At 45.0% G+C, this 24228-nt stretch overlaps 1 protein-coding gene across 1 annotated transcript in view; it reads left to right on the forward strand.

The window, feature by feature from the left end:
• The window catches only part of LOC146869375 (E3 ubiquitin-protein ligase TRIM39-like), a 196616-nt gene that overhangs the window by 52280 nt on the left and 120108 nt on the right, over nt 1–24228 (forward strand). Inside the window, exons 6-7 of the mRNA XM_085599665.1 lie at nt 14976–15062; nt 16847–16936. Of these exons, the coding sequence (XP_085455791.1) occupies nt 14976–15062; nt 16847–16936 (177 nt within the window). The remainder of the gene's footprint in view (nt 1–14975; nt 15063–16846; nt 16937–24228) is intronic.

A 24228-nucleotide genomic window follows, 5' to 3' on the forward strand; every position in this document is an offset into this window, starting at 1 on the left:
TAACAAGGTGAGTTCTTTCACCAAAACTAAAGGCATAGTGATATTAGGAAAAAGTATGACATTTAACTCCTCCTCTCTCCTAAGGTAATTTTTATTTAGATAGTGGGATTGTAGATTTTTTACGTTGCCACAAAAATCTAGTTAACAGAGCATCAATTATCTACCAAAAACTATTTAGATACTTAACAGGTAACATTTAAAGAAAGTATAAAACGATTGGTGTAATCCTCATTTTAATAAAAACCAATCTACCCCACCAAGATAAATGAAGTGGGAACCATCATGAAAGACTCATTTTTTTCCCAACAGATAGTGTAAATTATATCTTAAAGTATGATTGATCAAGAAAACCATACACCTAGGTATTTTATTTTATCTGCACACCAAATTAGATGATAACCTTCAAACAAATCTTTAAAGCAAAGTGTACTTAAATGAAGGACTTCTGATTTGTTTGAGCTAAGTTTATATTGAGAAACAAGAGAAAGCTTTCAAACTCCTTCAAAAAATGCATCTAAGGAATTTCCACGATTATGCATATAACGCAGGATATCATCTGCATAAGCAACTTCAACTGATAAATATCTAGCAAGTTCATTGATTTAGGGCTGCTCCTTGCTAAACGAGAGGTGACCAGGAACTGGAAGGCACGAGCTGGTCCGACAGGAAGCCGGTGGCGCAGCGAACTTTTGAAGTGGGCGACGGGGGAGAGCACGCTAAGATACCAGCTAGCTTGGAGGCAGCGAAATGAGAAGGCACAGGAGGCAGCGCTGGAGTGGGAGACGTTAGTGCAGGCCCTTAGGGATTATTGCGCCCCCAGCGACTCTGAAAGTGAGGAAGCAGCTCGCCCCAAGTCCCGATAGACGATTGCACTTTTCAGCTCTGTTGCTTTCCCCATGGGTCCTTTAGCAGATCCTGTTGAGGTTGTTGCCGTGCGCTGATGGCGGGGTTGGGTGGGTTCTCTTTGGTTCGTAGCGTTTTGAGGGTGGGGTTTTTCTTTCTGGGTTTATAGGCTTGTTTGGAACAGCAGATGACGGACAGTGGATCATCCGGACCAGCCTCGACATCCTTCTGAGCCCCCATTGAATTTCGCCGCCCGACCCTAGGGTTGTGGGCTGAATGGCTGTGTAAGAAACTTACGGCGGGGGGACGGAGGGGTATGTCTCATTGATCTTGCTTGTTATATTATGCTGGTTGATTATGTAACGATTTACTGATTCCTGCAATAAAAATATATTTAAAAAAAAAATAAAAAAAAAAATAAGCAACTTCAACTGAGCCATGTTGAAATCATTCAAAATTAGAATTTTGTCTAATCTTGGCCAAAAGGGTTTAAGGGATAAGATATAAAGAAGAGGAGACGATGGACAACCTTGTCTAGTGCCTCTTTTAATGGGGAAAAAGAGGACCTAATACTATTGACAAAAAGAGAAGCACATGGAGATTTATATAAAAGAGAACATAGTTAAAACTTTTGCCTCATCCCATGTCATTTAGGGCTCTTGATATAAAATTAATTTGGGTCGATAAATGCTTTTCCAGCATCGAAGCATAATGTGACAAAAGGGGATTTCATCAGATTAGCTTTAATGATAAAATTTAAGAAGTCTCTTCACTAGGTGAGAACTCTTTTCCCTGGCAGCCCATTTAAACAGTACAGTGGAGCTGTCAAAGGGGGAGTCAGTCAGCGCACGGCCAGCGTTCAGCACAAGCCATGCTGCCAGTTTTGCAACTTGCTCTTCGGTCAGTCACATGACAATTTATACTGCTAACAATCAAAAAAGGGGAGAATAGGAGTAATTTAGGGTCCAGCATCCATGCTCCCATCCAGAAGTATGCATACAAATGGAGGGTCGCTGTTCCTATAGAGAAAAGTAAAAAGGGCTTTGCTCCTTGAAAGACCAGAGCTGTAATGCCCCTGGGCCCCGCAAGAGGGCTCTTTGCCAGAGGTCTTCTTTTTTTACCCTTATGATGAGTGAAGTAATGTGGAGGTAGGGTAGGATGTATATTGAGATGTATTTTAAAATTACCTTAGGGGTACCGTTAGGCTTTATTCAGTGGCCCTCTTGGCAGGGCTAAAAACAAGAATGTGAGTGTTGTCAGTGGGATATTATGAGCCGTGACAGTCTCAAGGATCCATGACTTTTCTTCAGAGCCGACAGATAAAATATCCGTACCCTACACCAAAGTGGGTTAAGAGGTAATCTTTAGAGATAGCTGAGGTTTGTTATACCTATGTGTATGTAGAATCCCTAGCTAGATCTCAAATTACAACCCAGCTGGTGTTTTGGTAAATGTACCATAGATCAGGGCAGAGAACCGCATCTTTTCTGTGACTCAATGGGATCCCACACAGATTTGAGTTCACTACCTAACCCTCTCTACCCATCTTGAGGTTCAATATCCCACTTTGGTGAAGGTTAAGGAATATTTTATTTGTTAATCCTGAAGAAACACCAGGTATTAGGTGAGAAACATTTTGACTTTAGTAGATTTCTGCAGATTCACACAGCACAGCCCTGATTAGCCCACCGCAACCTGAAAGAAAATTTGCAGCAGCCATTTTACATCTCGGGGGAACAGTCTTCGGGACTCAAATGTAGGTTGCAGTCTCTGTGAATGGGTAATATTTGAGGTTCCATGACCTGTTGTGTATTTTGGAAATGAATGGGAAGCATGTGTAGTGTAGGGGAAAATACCCTAATTTGTTTTTGTCTAACTGCGAGATCCGCAAATCCATCGCATGGCTCAGTGAGGCCCCCATGAGTGCTTTTACACCCACTCTTACTCTCATAGAGCACTGTCATATCATCTAACAAATCCATACAGGCACTCTCACACTCACACTTACACATAGAAACACTCTCACACCCAATAAGACACTCAAGCAACCAGTCACAGGTGCAATCAGATAGTTACGCACCCACTCGGACACTCACACACCCAATGAGAGACTCACTCAGAGACTCATGTACCCACTCATGTACCCACTCGCAGACTCACTCAGGAACCTATGCATGCACAAATGCCCACCCAGACACTTTCACACCACTCACAGGCCCACTCAGATACTGATGCACCCAGTCAGAGACCCAGTCGGACACTCTTGCACCCTTTCGCTGACTCACTCAGACACTCATGCACCCACTCATAGACCCACTTGGACACCCATGCACCCACTCAGACACCCACTGACAGACCCTATCAGAGACTCATGCATACACTGACAGACCCATTCAGAGTCTCTTGCAGCCACTCACACACCCATTTATACACTCACACAGCCACTCTCATAGGTTACAGGTTACTGTTGGAAAGTGCCTCTTCTGACATGGTTAGCCCCCACGTTTTGCCTGGAACATGATGTGATTTTGACTAAAAGTGCACTGGGTCCCTGCTAACAAGGTTCCCATTGCCAGAGTTGCTTCCCAAAACTATACCACTATTGGCACAACTTCAGCCACCATAAAAGTCTCTAGTAAATGGTACCCCTGGTACCTCGGGCAGTGGTACTGAAGAAGGTCCTCTAAGACTACAGCACGAATTGTGCTACCCTAGTAACGCCTCACCTAGATCATGCAAACTGCCATTGCAGGCTGTGTGTCGTGCACATATCCCTGTCTACCATGCCCACAGACACTGCCTCAGATATAGGTAAGTCCCCCCTACCGCAAGCCTTACAGCCCTAAGGGTACACTGTATCCCAGGTGTAGACATATTTGCATGAGCAGATATGTCCCTACGATCCCCGAGTCCATTCTTGGAGATTGTAAGTGTGCAGAGAAGCCACAGAGAGTACATGGCTGGACCCCCATCATTACGGTTTCCCCAGCTCCATGATGGCTTCACTGTAGCCTAAGATGTTTGTTACCAAACATCTTGTCTTAATAAATACTTACTGATGGCAGTATTGGATTTATTAATAAATGCACACAGAGGACACCTTAGAGAGTCCCCATAAAACCTACCAGCTACTAGTGTGGATTCTGACTGGTCTTCACCGATCTGCCACCACTAGACATGTTTCTGACCTCATGAGGTGAGAGCCTTCACTCGCAGAGGCCAGGAACAATGACTGTTCTGGGCAGATGTGCACCTCCTCCAGGCTATTATTGCATTCCAGGGTGGGAAGCTTCAAACGCAATAGAACCCAGGCTCCTCCAGTTAGGGGAGGATGCCAACACCCCTGTCCAGAGCCCATGGAAGGAGGACAGATGTAAAAAATTTACTTTTCCCACTCCAGTCTGTACAACACTAGGGAAATCGTTGGACTCCGAAGAGGTCAAATTTACTATCCCTACTCCACTGTGTGCAATAGTGGTGGGCTCCGAAGGGGTACAATTTACTGTTACCGCTCCAGTCTGTGCAACAGTAGGGAAAGCATTTGACTCAGTAGAGCTCAAATTTACTATTCCCACTCCAGTCTGGCAACAGTAAAGAAAGTAGTTCACTTCAAACACTTAACATATTTCCATAATGAATTGACCAAAAATATAAAACTCTTTATATAAAAATTATATACACATACATTTAAAAAACAATTATACAATTTATAAAAAAAATAATTGATATCAAATTTAATAAATGTTATTAATTTTATAAAGTATAACATTACTAGCATATTAAGTAATCAATAACATAATAAGTAATAAAATAAAAATTCATTGTTCATTATTACGTACATAACTTCACACCCTATTCACCTACAAACACAACAACCTATACCTATTATATAACATAAAAACATCTAATTATTAAACAATCTTTATAATATAAATCAATTAGATATTTTAATAGAAATTAATAATTAATTGGTAATTATTACTTAACTTCCCATCCTGTACCCTAGGAACCCAACAACCCGAACCTAAAGTATACCTTAAAAAATATAATAATCACACAATTTACATAATTATTTATTAATGAAATGATTCATATTAATTTAAAATGTATTATTAATTAATTATACCCAATTATCTTCCCACTCTGTACCCCTGCAAACATCAGAACCCGCTATGACACTATAAATTGCCATTAACAATTAAATAAAAAATTATAAATAACTAAAACCCATATTTAAAAATATCAACAATTGTACTACCAATATATAACACATACGACCTAAAACACAAAGATTAATAAAAAAACAATATTTTATTACAAGTATAGTATCGAAAACGATATTAAAATTACAGATATTCTTAAAAACTATACTAAAAACAGAGATATTCTTGTAAATGATAATACTTACCTAAAAATAGATAATTTTGTCCACGATATTTCTGAATCACGATATTAATGTGTCACGATATAAAAAACTTGATATTTGTGTAGCTTGATATAAATGATCCGATGTTATGTCCAAGTTCCGGTTTGGTGTCTTACGCTAATGATACGCAGATTTTGTTGTCTATGTCTGAGACCAATTTTAATCTTCAACAATTTTTTCAATCATGTCTATTGCGAGTGGCAGACTGGATGGAGTTAAGTTTTCTGAAGCTGAAGGTGCTAACACTGAGGTCATGCTTTTTCATTGTTCTGCCTCCCTGTGGTCCTGTGCCTGGTGGCCCCGGGAACTGGTTACTTTCTCTTCACTGGTGATGAAGACTAGAAATCTGGGACTTAGATTTGATAATGAACTTTTTTCTCCGCAAGCCCGCAGGTGAAGGCCATCTCTGGCTCTAGCTTCTTGATCCTTAAAAGCTTAAAAATTATTTTGCGCTTGGTTCTTTAATGTACTAGAAAATGTATTATACACATTCTGATCACTTCTCACTAATTATGCAAATATTCTTCCCTTGGCCTTCCTGAGCACTTCTAACAACCTGTTTGTTCAGACCAATGCAGCTTACTTGCTCCTGAATATTCCTAAATGGGACCCAATCTCTTAGGACTTCAGTACACTTCAGCGGCTCCCGGTTAGCAAGCCTATCTCTTTTAAATGTTTGTTGTTGACATTTCATGCTTTTTACAACAAAGGCCCTTTATCTTAGAAGGAGAATTCAACATCATGTTCCTTCCAGAACCTCAAGATCTGGCAATCAGTTGCTGCTCAAGGTGCTTTTAAATCAGCAAAGCAATAAAATTATCATCTTCACAATGTATTAGTTTAACATTGCCAGAAGACCAAAGTGTTAGATTAGCACCATTAGTGCCATGTATATTTAACAGTGATAGCGGAATACCATTAGCTGTCATTTGAGTAAACCTCCACCTGCCTTCTAAATCACTTTCCTGAGATAGCACAACAATTTGGAGAGATTTATGAAATAATATTGCTTCCCAGTTCTTTTTTTACCCATGGCTGGAGAATAAACTACACTAACCTACCCACCAAAGTTAGTTTCAGGTTTTGGGATACATTGCCATTTAAACAAGTCTTCTTAAATTAAATATCTGCATATAATCTACAAGGATGAAATAATAGTCTTTGACGTTTACTGGGGACATGGTGTCCCTTGGCATTCCAAAATATTATACACTCCATCTTACAACATAAGTACGAGATGGGAAACCATCACTACATTGCTTAAGGTAAATAATTAATTTGTAATTGAAGGATGTTGGACTTGGCCCTTCTGGCAGGTTCACCCCTAATCTTTTAGCTTTTTACTGTGACCTGATGTTAGTGATTTTTGGCTTCTGTGCACTTTACCACTGTGTCCCAGGGTAAAGTGCGTGCGTGTAGTGAGGTTGGCCTGCCCTCCCATAGGAATGCATGGGGGAATGTATGTGTCCCTGGTAGTTCCTGATGCGTGGGGAGTGCAGGTGCGAGTTTGGTATGTGCGGACTCGTGTGATGAAATGCTGCGCGATGATGTATGCGGTGTCCATGTAGCTAGTGTGGAAGTGCCACTTCTAGACGCTGGCATAAATGGGCAGTGACTGCCTGTCGCGTGATTGGCTGACTGAGGTCATGTGACGGGCTAGGGAATCCCCAGAGTCAGGAGGAGTCACCCAGTGGTGAATGGGGAGATCAGCAGCCAGATGGGTGGGAGGAGTATACCTAGGACCTGAATAGGGCTGGGCTTTCCCCACACAATGCTGGCTCCGCCCCCTGTGGTGCGACCGATGACCCTGGCCTGTTCTCTGAATGAGGAGAGGGGCTGAGCAAAACAAAGTGCTCAGGAACCAGTTGTAACTGGTGCGCCCCTTCCCTACACCTTGAGACAAAGGAAACCTGTGTATAAGAAGGGACTGTGACCCCATGTACAATTTTCTTCTTTGCTGATCCTAACTGGGGGGCCGTTGCTGCTGCTGGGCGCCAGGAGAGACCGCCACTGGGGACTGCCTCCCTGCCTGGAGGGCCCTGTGAGCTGGCCCCTGGGCCCAGCCCTTGCCCCCCTGCCCTCCTAGAAGACTTTGTTCTGGAGCCTTGCCTTGGAAGAGCGCGGTGTCTTCCCTGGCCGAGAAGCGCTTTATTTGGATGGACAGAAGAGCGCCCTAGTTGGGAGCAGCAGCGCTGGGCTGCGATAGTTCCGAGGGAACCCCGATGTAGGGATTCCCCCGCTGGTTGCCTCAAGTTACAGCGGGTGCCCACCCCGCATTGTGGTGTTCGTTGGCGGGTGCCCACCCCGCTTATTCCCGTGTATTTGATCTTAAAACGAAGGTGGGAGCCCACCCCGCGCTTTGGTGTGAGGAGAGAAGAAAGAGAATCACCGCCGCGGCCGGGCGTACCAGGAAGTCAGGCGCCTGGTGTTGGGACGTGGGCGGGGCTTAACCAGGAAGCGGACGGGAGCCTACCCCTCGCTCCTGGGATCACCGCCGAGAAGAAGCGCCGCGTTCAAAGACCCCGGCGGGAGCTCACCCCGCACTGGGACGTGCTGCAGCAGAGGCCTGGAGCTTCAAGGCTCCACGTCTCCCCTGGCCCAGAAGAATCCAGGCGGGAGCCTACCCCGCCTGCCTGTGGCCCGGACACGCAGGAGGAAACAGCGCAACACTCGCAGGGCTCCGGGTGGTCCGAGAGCCCTGCATGCTGAGGAGACCGGCAGTGTGGAAGATGCCGGCGAGGAGACCGCGCAGAGACAACGCGGGAGTCCCAGGTAAGCGGGACTCCACGTGGTTGTAGTCTCTGCCCACTGTCCCCCCACAGCGGCGCCGCAGTTGTGGGCCGCTCCGACGGGGGCAACACTGAAGAAAGCGCCCCTTCGCCCCCGGAGAGGCCTTAGTATCTGAGAGCGCTAGTGGCGCTCCAACATACAGGGGCATTTGTTTTTGCTGATAAGAGCGGCCCCGGAAGGCAGCGAGCCGCTCCAACGTTGGCTTGTTTAAGAGCCGAGAAAGCTCGAACGAAGGGGGCATTCTTGGTTTAGAGCCACGAGGGAGGCTCCAACATACGGGGGCATTTGATCTTGCTGAGTCCTAGCAAAGGACTCCAACGTTTGGCCCCATCATTTCTTTAAGAGCCCAGAGAGGCTCCAACGTGTGGCATACACCTTCCCAGAGCCTAGGTGGCTCCTGGGCTACACATTTGTTTTAAAAGGCACAGTGGTGCCCAGGCTCCTTTTCCCAGCTGCCCAGCACTTAGTGGGCAGCTGCAACGTTTAGGTGGTGGCCTGTGCGCTTTGGCTTGCGCAGCCTGCGCAGTCTTGCCCTGACTCTGCTGGACAAAGGGCGTTTGAGCCCCTGAGAGGCCAAGTTGGCCTGGGGACAGTTCTGCTGTGGTGTACCCTCACCTAGGGTACCGGGTTGTTCTTACATGTGTAATTTTGCGCCTGCGCATTGTCTTCATGCTCATTTCCATTCCTAAACTGTTTTCTGCATAAGAGATTGTTTTTGCTAGTAGAGATTATACTAGTGAGTTCATGGTTCCCTGTGGGAGGTGTTTTAGGATTGCGTAGGGTGTACTTACCTTTTACCAGTGGTTACTGGTTGTGCGCTACATTTATTATTTGTTCTACCTTTCTACATTTACAATTTGGTGATTTGTGCTAATTCTGACAGTGGTCCATGTGTCCCTGTCTTGTGTAAATAGTCCCCTGTAAATTCCGCCCAGTGCCAGTTGGCACAGTGTAAATTGTGTGAATATTATCTAATGTGTTTGGTATAATACAAAGGCTATTTTTATATAATACCTTGTGTGGAGTTTCTTTTGTGGTGGGCCTTGGGTGTTGTTGCTGGGTGCGCGCGCAAACGCTTAACACATTGCCTCCGGGATAAGCCTGACTGCTCGGGCCAAGCTACCAAGGGGGTGAGCAGGGGTTATCTTTGGCGTGTAACTCCCCAGCCCTGACTAGAGTGGTTGTTTCTGCCTGGCTTTGGCGCAAGCCTTAGCCAACCAGAAATCCCATTTCTAACAAAGGACATTCCAGAAAGCATATAAAAAGGATAGATGGAGGAAGACAATGAAAAAAATATATAAAACACAGGAAGTCAAATATCCAAAGATAAGGACAATAAAGATAACCTTAAAAGTAAAGGGAATTACCATAGGGCGTGGAGAAGACCACATGAAGACCGCTACAGCTCAGCACCCACTGTAACAGATGAGGACCTTTACTAGGAAACAGATTATACAACACATTATAGGGGTGCTACCAAAAAACAAAAATGAAATTGAGCAATTAGAGAGATTATATAATAACCCATAAAGGAAATGAAGCAAACAATCTTAAGTAAGAACTAATATGTTACACATGAATAACAAACAGAATAGGTTTTAAGCGTTTCCCTGTTTAGAAATATCCATCTCGCATCTCTTTGACTAAAAATATAGTCTTGAAATTTAACAGAATCAGAATATGTAAGATTTTTATTTTGTGTATCTTTGAAAAGGCAGGGATGCACATCACTGTATCTAGCATTAAGATTTCTCAATGAAGGTCTCAAGTCTAAACATTTTTTAGGTCTTACAGCTGTTGCTCTCACAACATCTTGAAAGATAAAAATATTCTGCAAATACCAGCTCAATGTCTTCTTTTCTCTTGCAGTTTGAACAACTGTTAAAATATTTCTATAGTCCTGAAAAAAAAGGTTAATGCACTTGGCTCTAGAGTTACTTTGACTATTCATTGTCCTCCTCTCCACTCAATGAAGTCTCTCAATATTGACCATTCAATGTTTCGGGAATGTCCTTCTCCTTTTTAGACAATTTAGTCATACCATCCTCTACATTACTAATTCGTTGCTCCATTTCAGTAATTCCTGTTTCTGCAACAGACCATGTGTCACCAGACTTTGTAAAGCTTTATTAGTCGCCTCCATAAAGGGTCTCAATGCTGTAATCTCCTCTAATTAAACTTCATAGAGGGGTTATCAGGAGACTTAACAGACTGTGGGTCTTTTCTGTGGCTTAATAGCTGTCGCAGAATTAACAGATCTGTCTTTTTTAATGGGAGTTTAAAATAGCTCAAATTTGACCCAAAGGTATCACGGCGCTTTACATGAGCACCAGTTGCGTTACATAAGGACACATTCATTTTTGGTAGGCACAGGGAGAATAAGTGATTTGCCCAGAATCACAGGATGCTGAGTGTCCTTGCCGATACTCGAACCTGGTTCCCCAGATTTGAGGTAAGCCACCCTAGCCGTTAAGCCATATCCTCTCTGGATAGAGGACATAGGAGAATGGATAGGCATTTTAACTGCACTGTTTTCAAGTTTATTTGCTTCAGAGAAAGTAGATTCCATTTTATGAGATCCGATATTTTGTAGATTTCATAATACATGGTGATTGAGAAGGTTTATTCCAGAATAAAGACATATTTCAGTTATGTAAAACAATGATGCCAGAATGGCCTTAAACAGCAACCCAGCACACCTAAATACCCAACTACTCAAAAACAATGGAGGGAGTCGTGGAAAAAGGCAGCGCTGCTAGAAAATAGTGAGTTAATGTAGAACACTTATACGTGAAACAAAACGCATTTCAAAATATGCTATATATAAAAAAGTTACATTTTTTTAAAACAAGCTGAAAGCATTGTCTCCAGTGTAATAAAGCAGTTATTTAGTTTAGTTTCAATAGAGCTTCATATTAGTAACATGCACTGCTCTTTTCACTTCAGTGTTAGGTGATATGTTGCAAAAAAAAAAAAAAGAATTATTCATTTATTCCTTTCAGCACTTTCATCTGTGGGAGCACTCATTCCTCTTTATAAAGACTTTGCAACTCCCCACATAGGAAGGAGCCTTTATAAGCCATAAATTGCATTACAAAATGAGTTGCAAATTGAGAATTAACGTTTCTTTAAAATGTGCTTTATTTGGTGCTTTCTATTACATCATTAATTACCATAGCATCATGTTTTAACAGAAAGTGCGCCTTTCATCTCAGTGCGCACTTCGGTCAGCCGATATGCTCCCCTCATAAAAAAAACACTTTTTTTCCTTTCAGCATTTGTGACACAGTTCTCTGTCTTTATTTCATGCTTCATTAAACTACAGTTACAAGCAGGGTGCAATATTCATTCTCCTCAACTTGTCCTACTAAAATGATGTCATTCCAGAACAACCTGATATTTGAAAGGAGCAGGTCACGTCGCTCACAACTTGCTTCTGGACAAGTTTACTGTCTTGTCATCTTCCAGATTAAATATTTCCCCTCATCTTCTGCCACAATTGCCTTTCTGCTAGACTTAAAACTGCCCTCAGGAAAGTAAACAAAGCAGGTCCTCGCCGTCAAGCGCGAGCCTCGCTGGCTGCGTCCCCCATCCTGGGCTCCTAAGCCAACTGTGAGAAACTGGGTTTCGGTTGCAGTGCACCCACCACCCCACTTTTTGCCTGGAGTTTTGATGTTACTTTGACTGAGGTGTACGGGGTCCCTACTAACCAGGTTCGCAGCACCAGTGTTCTTTCCCTAAAAATGTACAGCGATTGGTATAGCTTCAGCCACCCCTGTAAGTCCCTAGTAAATGGTACCCTGTGTACCTAGGGCATGGGTCCTGAAGAGGGCCCACTGGATCTGAAGCATGTATTATGCATGTATTATGCCACCCTAGGTACCCCTAGGAACCCCTTACCTAGACTATGCACACAGATTGGGTGTCTTGCTGTAGAAAAATCTGAGGAGTCGACATGGCACACAGCCCCGTGTGCCATACCCCCATACACTGTATAAGGCATAGGAAAGTCACTCCTACTGCAGGCCTTTAGCCCTAAGGCAGGGTGCACTGTATCATATGTGAGGGCATATCAGCACGATCAGATATGCCCAAACAATGTCCAGTCTTTTCTGAGATATTTTAAGTGCACAGGGAAGCCACAAAGAGTACATGGACTGCATACTTATCAAAATGAGTTTCCTAGCTCCATGATGATTTCACTGATTTCTAAGGTGTTTGGTACCAAACATTTTGTCTTAATACTCTCACTGATGCCAGTGGTACATGTATTCATAAATTCACACAGGAGACCCTTTAGAGGGTCCCCTGATAACCTACGAAGCACTATGACTTGTTTTTGCCAGCCTGTCACCACCTGACATGTTTCTGACCTCATGGGGTGAGAGGCAGCGCTCTCAGAGGCCAGAGACAAAGCCTGCTCTGGGTAGAGGTGCTGCACACCTCTTCCAGGACGGGATGGCCTTTCTTGGCGGGAAGCTTCAAAGGTGATGCCGCCTTTGAAATCCAACCCAGAAACATCCAGATAGTGGCGGAAGCCAAGCCCCCCCTCCTGCTCCACTTTTGGCTGGAGGAAAGTCGGGAAAATTAGTTAGATTAGGAGGAGGGTTCCCACTTAGGCTTCACTCTTCCTAGGGTGGGGCATGTGATCTGTGCCCCTCTCCTGAAATTCCACCAGTTTGGATTGGTACAGAAATAAACTTATCAGGGCTTAGGTAGTGCCCCTTCCCACAGAAAGTGGTCACTAGAGAGTATAGACACCCTAAAGGTAAGTAGCCCATTGGCTATTAACTCTCTCCCCTTGAAAAGCCCCTAAATTCAGTATTTAGGTGGCCCCCCGAGACCTGAACATCAGATTCAATGGACAAGAGAAGACCAGGACAAAGAAAAGCCTCAGCTTGAGAACTGAAGCCCTTCTGCAGAAGACAAATGTGCCAACCCCTGTCTGCTGCCTCAAGAACACGACAATCACTGCCTGCTGTACCGTCCTGAACCTGAAAGTGCTCCAAGAACCCCGGAGCACCTCGAGCCTTCAAGAAATTTCCTTGAAACTCCCTTGGATTGAAGGTATCACTCCTATGCATGCCACATGCACCTATCACGTGAAGTCCACTTTGTCGACTTGCTGCTTCTTGATGACCATGACGCAGCACCGAAGCAAGGAAATGTATAGCACCTCCCAAGGGTTAGATTAGTCTCCTCACAAAGTTTGGAGGCAGTCGGCGGCCTGACCTACCGGCATCATAATGATGCCCTATGTTCTTGGTCTTAAAAATGACTTAAAAATCAATACTATTTTTATAAATTGATCTTGGATTCATTTTTGAGTGTGTCTCATTTATTGCCTCGGTGTGTACAACAAATGCCTCGCAATACCCTCTGATAAGCCTAACTGCTTGCCCACAGTACCACAAAAAAGAGCATTAAAATTACCTGCCTTTAGCTCTGTTTACGATTTAGGGATTCACTGGACTCTCTGCATAGTGTACTTTGTTTTAGTACACTATGGTGCCGATTCCGATCCGGGTCGGAAAGCACTCCGACCGAGCCGGATCCGGAGTCCTGCAGTCCGACCGAGCGAGTACGATGCAGCCGTATGTTGCCGAACTCGGGTCGGTCGGACTCCCATAGAAGTCAATGGGAGCCGGCCGTACGACGCGTACATGGGCTACCATTGACTGAATGGGTACGTCTCGCGCAAGGATGCCCCCTACAGTGGGTACGCATCAGTGCCATCCGCACCGTACATGCCTGTGTTGGGGGGACCCTTGGTCTCCCACTGTGTCCAAGTCGTAGGGCTGTGGGTGACATGGGGTCCGACGCGGACCCCCAAAGGCAACCACCCAGACAATTTGCGAGCCGCTGTCCTACGCGTGCATCGTACTGGATCGGACGTGAATCGCATCCATTGCACGCCACGGTTAGCTTACGACCGAGACGTACGGAGCGGTTCAGACCCAGAAACGACTCGGTCGGTGAATTTCACGTAGCTCGCATCGGACTTGCTCGCTCGTACAGCTGTACGAGTCGGGCGGAAAACACGCTTTTGGCTCGTAGTATTTCCGTCCGGATCGCGTTTGGTGCCCTTCCAACCCGGATCGGAATCGGCCCCTAAATAGAGAACCACCTTCCTATTATTACACCAACCCACAGTCTTCATACTGAACGATTTAAGAATGGAAGTGCATAGCTGTTATCTTGGTCACTAAAACTGTTAGATTTATCAGTGGCTATTGACATTATTGACCGTGTCATTATGATAAAAGACATACACAACATCTGATGGCCTTCTTCCGTTGCATCCCCACCTCATAATATCTCTTACTGATTTCCCCAAGGGAAAAAATTAATCCCTCTTCTTTGTTATCTATGTCGTTCCACCCATTAAACATATATATACATAAAGCTAGACTGATGACGCACTTGAGTGTGAAATTTCCATCTTTCTATTAGCACTTGACAGGAGGATGAACCAAATCTGCTTTAATATGAACCCCACAAAGATGTGTAAGTATAATTTAGCCTGCCTGTCTTTGGCCCACATTCAGCATTTCAATTATTTTTCTCAGAACTTGTGAAAGTGTCATTTCATCTAAACAATACTTTGTTATAATAAAAGGTAACAAAAGTCTGCCACAAACTATCAGATATTTGCTTTCCAAAGTTAGATACTACAAGTGTAAGATAAACATGTAGTCTGATTTGACAGATTTTCATCTTGCTGCTTTAGACCAGTTTTGCAATGTAGGCTAAACATCATTGGTCAATTTGAATTGACCACTGAAATAGAGCAGCCTTCAAACCAGGTAATCACTAAATGTCCTGACAGACTGCCAGAGCATCCACGCTTATGCTTAGTGCCGATTCAGTGATGAGAGGAACTGAGCCAAGCTGATCGTGTGCTTTCCTTCTGAAGGAACAATCTCCCTGCGGAAGATGGATACTCAAAGCTGGTCCACTGGGAACAAGTATGCAGTGCACGGATCCCCAAGAAACTCTAGAGGTAAGTTTGCTATTCTATGCCCTCATTGTGTAGCGCATAAAAGTAGCTTTAGGGTGGTAGGCTATTAGAAGCATTCTAAACATGTTAGAACTGTTCATTATATTCTTGCTGTTAGCAATATGGATGAATAAACACTTTTAAATATGTAGCGTCATTTCTGAATCCAATGCTTAAGTGTGCTATTTTAAGAATTAAATTGGGTCTGCATTTCCACTGTGTTCCTCAGCCTTTTAGGGGACTGTACCTACCGTAGAAAGGTTAAAAATTGCGTCCTCTGGGATTATTTTTAGTATATTGTTTCGTTCACACCTTCTTTCATATGCCAAACCCCGACTTCATACACACACTCACCATTCATAAAGGTCACCGCTCAACTGGTGGCTACAATGTATTGGCACAAACACCCATTGTTCATTAGGTAATTATTGTAATTTATTAAAACCATTTATTATTTTATACAATAATTAAAAGAAAAAAGGAATTCGTTTCAAGTTAAAACCATTTTTGTCCATAGAATCATCATGAAAAATATGTAACAATACTAAAAACAATTAATCACATTCACAATACTTCAGAAAATCATAACACGAGAGTTAAAACAGACAGTAACCTTTGTCATAAATCGCCATAATCCACAGTTCAACTTATGTACAAACACCCTGATGCCTTGTGTATCATCAATATCTAGGGTGATGTTCGTATAGATGGATTTGTGGCAACAGAGAAAGGCGTTGACGCGTTTAGAAGGCTTTATCTCATTCTGCCTTCTTTATCAAGACCGTTATATTATGTACTCCCGTCCTTTAAAAATCTATAATGTAAACATATATATATATAGTTATAAATAATAACTGCAGTTCGCATTGCACTCCGCCACTCGCGGAACTTGGCGTTTTTTTTTTTGTAACTTCGCAGAGTTCCGTGTAGCAAAACTTCACAAACTAAGCACAGGCCTACCGATTTGTTCCCATCTACACATTTTGTGGCTGGATGCGCCCTATAAAATCTGAAGCCATGGGCCTCATTGGCCCAGGTCTCCTTGCTTTGCACTGGTTATCCGTGCCCGAGAGATTGTGGTTTAGGTCTCTTAGTATAGTATACCTGTATCAGCTTCGCCGCGACGCCTCTCCATGACTAGTAGTTTCAGTCTCTATTGACCGATGGTAGGCCATATGTATTAAGCAGTTTTGAAGTCAGAAAAGTCTGCATGGGATGGAGACTGGAATAAAAGCAGACCTCTACAGTGCCAGGGATGAGGGTCAGCTGTCTCTCTCACGCCTCTATCCATGTATTTGTAGCCTGTTCGGTTGGATTCACAAGCGGGATCCCACCCCTTTAATATTAAATAAGGTAGCAGTCACATCAGTGGTTAGTGTTCATAATCAATTTAATATAATAATATAAAATACCATAATGCATCATAACACAAACTATCATCTTTTGTGCTGATTGTCAGATTCCTGCTTCCTTTGCATGTCACTTCTCACATATATAATCTATTGCAGACTGCAGCATCTTTCACACCACGGTTGCAGAAAATATAATGCATGTGATGGCAAAATATTGTCACCACAATTTATGTGTGTAGTCATAAAAGGATCTTCAGTGACCCCACCCTTAACAATCTGCTACATTGTTTGAGCCCCCTCTAACAGCTTCATCTGTGTTTGATACCCCGTAGAGCAGGCATTTTATCTACCATCTTGATATGCACTCTGGTCACTTAATATTAATGCAATTGTCCTCAAATGATTGTCGTGAATAATGCTTAACTTTCTTTCTAGTCTCCCCAGCGTGTCACCTGTGGACAGATTATGGTCATATTCTTCTGGGTGCCCTGGCTATTCTTCTAGCAGCAATTTGTGGATATATGTGTAAGTATTCAAAGTACAAAGCTATGATCAGCGATGCAGATGTGTTGCAGAGGGGAAGGAATTGGAGCCCTTTCTGTATGGGGGATGGGGGATGTCTCTTGTAGGGCCTATGGCAGCAGCCTTTACCATTGAACTTTTACCAGCAGTCTTTACTGCGCAGGTATGTACTACACAGGTAAGTATTTATAGGTTCACCACAAAGTACTTTATCAAGCAGATATTATGTTTGTATGTTTTAGATAAGAAAATATTCCTGTTATTAAAAAAAGAAGGGTTTCAGGTGTGGATAGAGGTAAAGAGTGTTAAGGGTAATTATAGGTTTATGCAGTGGGTAGAAGTATAGGGAGGTAAGGGTGATATTAAGGTTTAGGAGTGGGTAGAGGTAATGACAGGTAAGGGTCATTTTAGGGTGCAGGGGTGGATAGAGGTAAATGGAGGTAAAGAGAAGTTTAGGGTGGGGAAACGTAGTCACTTAAGTGAGATTTTATGGTTTGAGGGAGAATAGATGTAAAGAGAGATACAGGTAATTTTAAGTTTCATGGATAGGTAGAGGTAGAGAGAGGTAAGGGTAATTTTGGGGTTTGGGGATGGGTATAGGTAAAGAGAGGCAAATAGTAAATCTGTATTAATGTCTACGTCAAACAGCGGAAGCTGCACTCAATTGTTTGGGGCTCCCATCAATAGAGCTTGTCTTTGTATTTGGTTGTGGGGGCATGACCCGCTTACACTCCGGCCTGTTATAAGGATTTACCTGAGATATCAGAGCACAGAGTAGAAGAAGGGAGAGGAGAGAGGCATTCACCTCGTCTCTATGATTCTGGACACCCAGAGTTTCAAAAGACATTGAATTTAATATGGCAATACAAAGAAGAGAGAAGATTTTAAGATTCATTTTAAATGCACGTGACTAATTTTCATTTGGAATGATTTTGCACTTGAACTTTATACTTTGAATGTAACTGTGTGGCAGTAACACTATTATAGCATGATTATAAGGCTATTCTATTCTATAGTTTTGGTAGAGCGCAACAGCTGCCCCAGCAATGAGGCGTCCCGGCGCTAGAAACCCGGATCCTAGTCTGAGAGGAGGGCAGGACAAGGGGGGTTACAGGCAAGGGAATAGAAACGTTTTCACAGCTTTCCGGAATGCTGGTAGGCTGTCTATAGAACGGATATGTTGTGGCAGGTCATTCCACATCTTGGCTCCGAGGAACCTAAAGGAGCGGCCGCCCATGCGGCTGAGTTTAATGCGAGGAACGCATAGAAGATTTTGGTTGGAGGATCTAAGGATCCGTGCCGGGGCGTAGGGAGTGAGGAGGGGTTGAAGCAAGGGAGGGGTGTTGAGTCTGAGAATTTTGAAGGACATAACAAGGGTCTTGAATTTGATTCTAGAATCAACGGGTAGCCAGTGTAATTTTTTGATGGTCGCTCTGGCTGAGCATCTGCGGGGGAGGCCGACCAGAGTTCTAGCCGCAGAGTTCTGCAGACGTTGGAGACGTGCTATCTCACATTTGTTGGCACCAAGAAGGAGTACATTGGCGTAGTCTAGTCGCGAAAGGATAGTGGCTTGAATAATTAGTTGTCGAGTTTTGGCGTTGAAAAAGCCTAGTATGTGGCTGAGGCTTCTCAGTAGGCCAATGCAGGTGCTGGCCACTTTCTTGGTGTGGGACCGGAAATTGAGTGAGTCGTCCATCCAGACGCCCAGGTTTTTCACTAGTTTTTTTGGGGGGGGGATGGTGCCCAGGGCAGACGGCCACCAGTGTTCATTCCAAAGGTTGGTGTTATTTCCCAGGAGAAGAACCTCTGTCTTTCCGCCGTTAAGCTGGAGACAGTTCATTGTCATCCACTGGGCGACTGCAGAAAGTCCGTTTTTGAAATTAGAGGAGAGGTTGGAAGGACCTTCTGAAAGAGCGATGGCCAGCTGTGTATCATCGGCGTATGATACTATTGTCAATCCCCATTCTTTGGCCACTGCCGCCAAAGGCTGGACGTAGAGATTAAAAAGGGATGGGCTCAGTGCAGAGCCCTGCGGAACTCCCTGTGCAATGGGGTGGGGTTTGGATAGGAAGGGAGGGGCGGAAACTCGAAAGGATCTGTTTTCGAGGAAAGATCTGAACCAGTTCAAGGCATGATCAGTTATTCCAGAGGCCTCCAAACGGTTGAGAAGGATGACATGGGATACCGTGTCAAAGGCCGCGCTAAGATCCAGAAGGATCAGCGCAGCGCTTTGACCGGCATCTAAGATCGTTCAGAGGTGCTCTGTGGTGGCTAAGAGAGCAGATTCAGTGCTATGACCTGGTCTAAACCCGTTTTGCGATGGGTCAAGGATGTTGTTTTTGACCATATGCTGGGACAGGGAGCTGTTGACATGAGCTTCAGCGAGTTTAGACAGCCATGGGAGCAGGGAGATAGGACGAAAGTTCTCCGGTTTAGATGGGTCTAGGGTGGGTTTCTTGATGATGGGCGAAACCCAAGCTTGCTTCCAGGCTGAAGGTACGCACGCTGAGGTGAAGGAGAGGTTCAGAATGGCGGTAAGTGCTGGTAGAAAGAAGTTGAGTGACTCCAAGAATTGGGCCGGGCGCATAGGGTCTGCGGGGGAACCAGATTTGACCTTTTTGCATAGTCTGAGGAGGATATCATCGGTGATTTCTGGGATGTGCGTCATGTTCGAGTAATTAGGGGAGGAGGAAGTGCTGGTAGTACTAGGGGCGGGCTGAGGGAAGGAGGTGTAAATCTTCCGTACTTTATCGACGAAGAAACTGGCAAGGTCTTCGCACTGCTGCTCGGAGGAGATAGTAGGGAGGGGGGCTTTGCTGCTCTGCAGTTCTTGTACTAGTTTGAAGATTTCTTTAGCAGGGATGGGACTAGAGTCGATCTTGTTGGCGTAGAAGGCGGTGCGTGCCGCACGGATGGCTTTGTGATACGTTTTCTGTAGACCTAGATATTTTGCTTTGTCCTCTAAGTTGTAGTCTCTGCGCCAGAGGCGTTCTGCCTTTTTGCATTCTTTGCGTAGATTTTTAAGGATATCGATGTACCAGGGATTGGATGGGGAATTGCGGCCTTTAGCCCATTTAGCTGGAATAAGACTGTCTAGTCCGCCCGTGATCCATTCTTGAAACGCGCTATAGTTAACGTTGATATCGGAATGGGTGTCCAGGTGGAAGTCCCCTAAGGTCGTATGTAGGTCGTTATGAGATAGTTTATGCCATGGCCTTTTTAATCGGCGAGTCGAGGCCGTGTTGTGTCTGTTTTTATTGACCGGAATTGCCAATTTGATGAGGGAGTGGTCTGTCCATCCCATTGGTAAGGGTGGCTCTGAAGTAAGTTTCTCTAGGTTTGAGAAAACTGGGTCTAGGATGTGACCGGCTAAGTGAGTTGGAGTGGAAATGAAGGAGTTGAGTTGCAGTGCAGAGAGATCTGCAAGGAGCGTTTTGATCGTGGGGTCATTTAGCTGGTCGAGATGAAGATTAAGATCTCCCAGAATTGTGAAGTTAGAGTATTTGGTTATTAAGGAAGTTGTTGTCTCGAGGAGGGCCTCAATGAATTTAGAGGTAGGGCCAGGTGGGCGATAGATGTAGAGACCCGACACCGTGAAGTTAGGATTTATGGTGATTTTAAAATGGGCGCATTCGGAGTTTGGCAGTTCTTCCTTGACAAATGCACAGGAATATATTTTTTTATAGATTATGGCGATACCGCCTCCTCTTCCATCTCTGTTAATGGTTGACATCAGATAGTCGTCTGGTAGCGTGAGGTTGGGGATGGTGGAAGTATCGTCCCATAACCAAGTTTCACAGAGGAAGAGGATGTCTGGATTTTCCTCCAGGATGAGTGTATTAACCTCAGGGTGATGCTTGGCTAGCGATCTCACGTTGAGGTGGAATATCGAGACGAAGGTGTTTTTTTCCGGAGCTAGGAGCTGTTGAATGGGGTGGGGTTCAGTCGTAGTAAAAGTGCAGGTTTGGCATTGTAGGCAGGTGCGGCCGGGTCTACCTATAATGTTGGCACAAGACCGTCCAGGGTTCAGTCCAAGTAGTAGCTCTCTGTCATAGGAAAGGGGTGGTGACGGGATTAGACCAGGGGGACTGGCGAGAGGCGATGACTTGGCGCAGACGGGCTTGCCTTAGGCGCGCCTTTGGCGCGCAAACGGCGCTCCCGCTGCGCTCGTCCGCTGCGCTTCCTGTACTGACACATATCAAGGTGAGGAAGGGGGTGTGGCCTGAAAGGGGGCGGAGTCAGCGCGCACGCCTGGGATGATGGCGGCAGCTGAGAAAGCGCGAGGTAGGGCGCGGCAACTCTGAAATCAGCTGTGCGCAGAGGGCAGAGGAAGCACTTGGGTGCGTGTTATTTTAAAAGCACAAAACAACAGTGACACCACACAGAATAACGAAAATAGCAGTTTTTTTTTAAATCAAAACAATCACACGAGTACCTCCAGCTCCCGGCTTCCGCCTCAGGACTGGGTCATGGGTTATCTGAGATCGCCAGGAATCGGCGGTTTAAATACAGGCAGCAGGGGGCGTGGCCTGAAAGGGGGCGGAGTCAGCGCGCACGCCTGGGATGATGGCGGCAGCTGAGAAAGCGCGAGGTAGGGCGCGGCAACTCTGAAATCAGCTGTGCGCAGAGGGCAGAGGAAGCGCTTGGGTGCGTGTTATTTTAAAAGCACAAAACAACAGTGACACCACACAGAATAACGAAAATAGAAGTTTTTTTAAAATCAAAACAATCACACGAGTACCTCCAGCTCCCGGCTTCCGCCTCAGGACTGGGTCATGGGTTATCTGAGATCGCCAGGAATCGGCGGTTTAAATACAGGCAGCAGGGGGCGTGGCCTGAAAGGGGGCGGAGTCAGCGCGCACGCCTGGGATGGTGGCGGCAGCTGAGAAAGCGCGAGGTAGGGCGCGGCAACTCTGAAATCAGCTGTGCGCAGAGGGCAGAGGGCAGAGGAAGCGCTTGAGTGCGTGTTATTTTAAAAGCACAAAACAACAGTGACACCACACAGAATAACGAAAATAGCAGTTTTTTTAAAATCAAAACAATCACACGAGTACCTCCAGCTCCCGGCTTCCGCCTCAGGACTGGGTCATGGGTTATCTGAGATCGCCAGGAATCGGCGGTTTAAATACAGGCAGCAGGGGGCGTGGCCTGAAAGGGGGCGGAGTCAGCGCGCACGCCTGGGATGATGGCGGCAGCTGAGAAAGCGCGAGGTAGGGCGCGGCAACTCTGAAATCAGCTGTGCGCAGAGGGCAGAGGAAGCGCTTGGGTGCGTGTTATTTTAAAAGCACAAAACAACAGTGACACCACACAGAATAACGAAAATAGCAGTTTTTTTTAAATCAAAACAATCACACGAGTACCTCCAGCTCCCGGCTTCCGCCTCAGGACTGGGTCATGGGTTCTACAGTCAAAAGAGAAAATATGACTCCAGTCCAGGTGCACTCTGGGTATTGTACTATGACATGCTACTTTATCACTTGTGTTGGGATTTAGAAGCAAAAGATTATCGTACATTTTCACCTGCTCAACTGTGATCAAGGCTTAATTGAGAAGCCGAAACGCGTCAGGAAGAAAAATGTGGTGTCTTCTGTACTATGAATGTAACACTTGGTCTGTTTCCAGAATTGGCTTTGGCGCTTCTTTGTGTATGGAATATGTAATGGAAGCTCTGTCCCGTTACTCAGCTGAAGCCACCCTGCAGGATTGGGGGTGACCGTCGATGGAGGTGCTTGTGTGTGTATATATATATATAGATACACACACACACACACAAACAAAAAAAAAACATTTTTGATCAGCTCTGTCCATGAAAGTTTCAGGGTCCAAGAAAAAGGAGGCTGGTCACCCAAAATGCAAAATCTTCCTGCATCTTACATTGATTATTCAGGAATGCAATAGTGCAAAAACGGCTGAACGGAATTACACCACGTTTAGCAGAAAGCTAGATCTTGGTCCAGAAAGCATGATTTATTAGATGTGGTGTAAATCCATTCAATAGATTTAGAAAATTAGGGTTTCAAAATATTGGTATATCTTGATGGTCGAGTTCATGTGCCTGGAGCCCCCTCCCTAAGGTTATTTGCCCCCCTGGGATCCCATCCCCTGGGGCCTGGTGAATTTCTTGAGGGTCCTCCTCCACGAGCCGATTACAGGTCAAGGACCTCATGCCTTGGGGCCCAGGATAGTTATGAAAGGCAAGGGTGGTTTGCACTCCCCTCCCGAGCTGGTTACAACCCCGTAAACTCCATCCTTTGGTTGCCCGGCATACTTAGGAAAGAGGAGAAGGCATGGGCCCCCCTACTCAAGCCGATTATGGCCTCGGAGATCCCATCCCCCGGGCCTGACCCAATCTCTATGTCCAGAGAGTACACCTCTAGGAAAGTGCTTCCTTGCCCTCTCCTTTAAACAAATGTTAGACTTGGGGGATGGGCACCGGAGCCGTTTGAAGCTAGTGGAGGAGGCTGCATGCCCCCCTCATGAATAAATAATTTGCCCCAAGGAATGGGGTCCCCGGGAAGAGTAATGGTTTGGGGAGAAGGACACATGCTCCCCTTACCACTATTATAAATAAAAATGAATAAAAAAAGAGCAGCAGGAGCCACTCATTTATTAATCTTTGGCGTGCCCCATAATGCCCTGGGGCATTTTAACATAATATATTGTGATGTCCCTAGCAGAAGCAGGGGCAGCAGCAAATATTTTTCATGTTTATTTTTCATATTTGTTGTGGGGTCCAACCGCATGCTTAGCATGCAAGAGAGCTGTGTACTGTGGGGTGTTCGCTGCTTGCGGGGGTTGCAAGCAGGGCCTTGCCTGAGTAAATCCAGGACCTGCAAGACTAAATGCGTGCTGCGCTTGCCACAAGGCTGTGTGGAGTGTGGGGTTGGCTGGGGTCGCGGGGAGTTAGACACATGCCACATGGGTTGGTGTTATAAAAGATAATAAAATATTACTTTATCGTAATAAAAACCTAGAAATGTACTGAAAAAACTTATAGGATAAGTTAAAGTTATAGTTAGAAATGATAACAATATGTTCGAGGCATATGAGCTGCAGATTACACACTTTTGCATAGATTGCCATCTGGTGTTGGGCCCGGATGTTTGCAGTAGTTTTTCCTCTTGGAAAGTCTTTGGAAGTCACGAGGTCGGTGACTCCTCCTTTGGATCGTATTGCGCATGGGCTTCGGCTCCATCCTCAGATTGTTTTTTTCCGCCATCGGGCTCGGATGTGATCTTCGCGCTCCGGTTCCGAACAGTTTCCAGTTCTCCAATCGACGCGCAATCTTCACCCCA

The sequence above is a fragment of the Triturus cristatus genome, chromosome 1_1, assembly GCF_964204655.1.
Source record: "Triturus cristatus chromosome 1_1, aTriCri1.1, whole genome shotgun sequence".
NCBI lineage: Eukaryota > Metazoa > Chordata > Amphibia > Caudata > Salamandridae > Triturus > Triturus cristatus.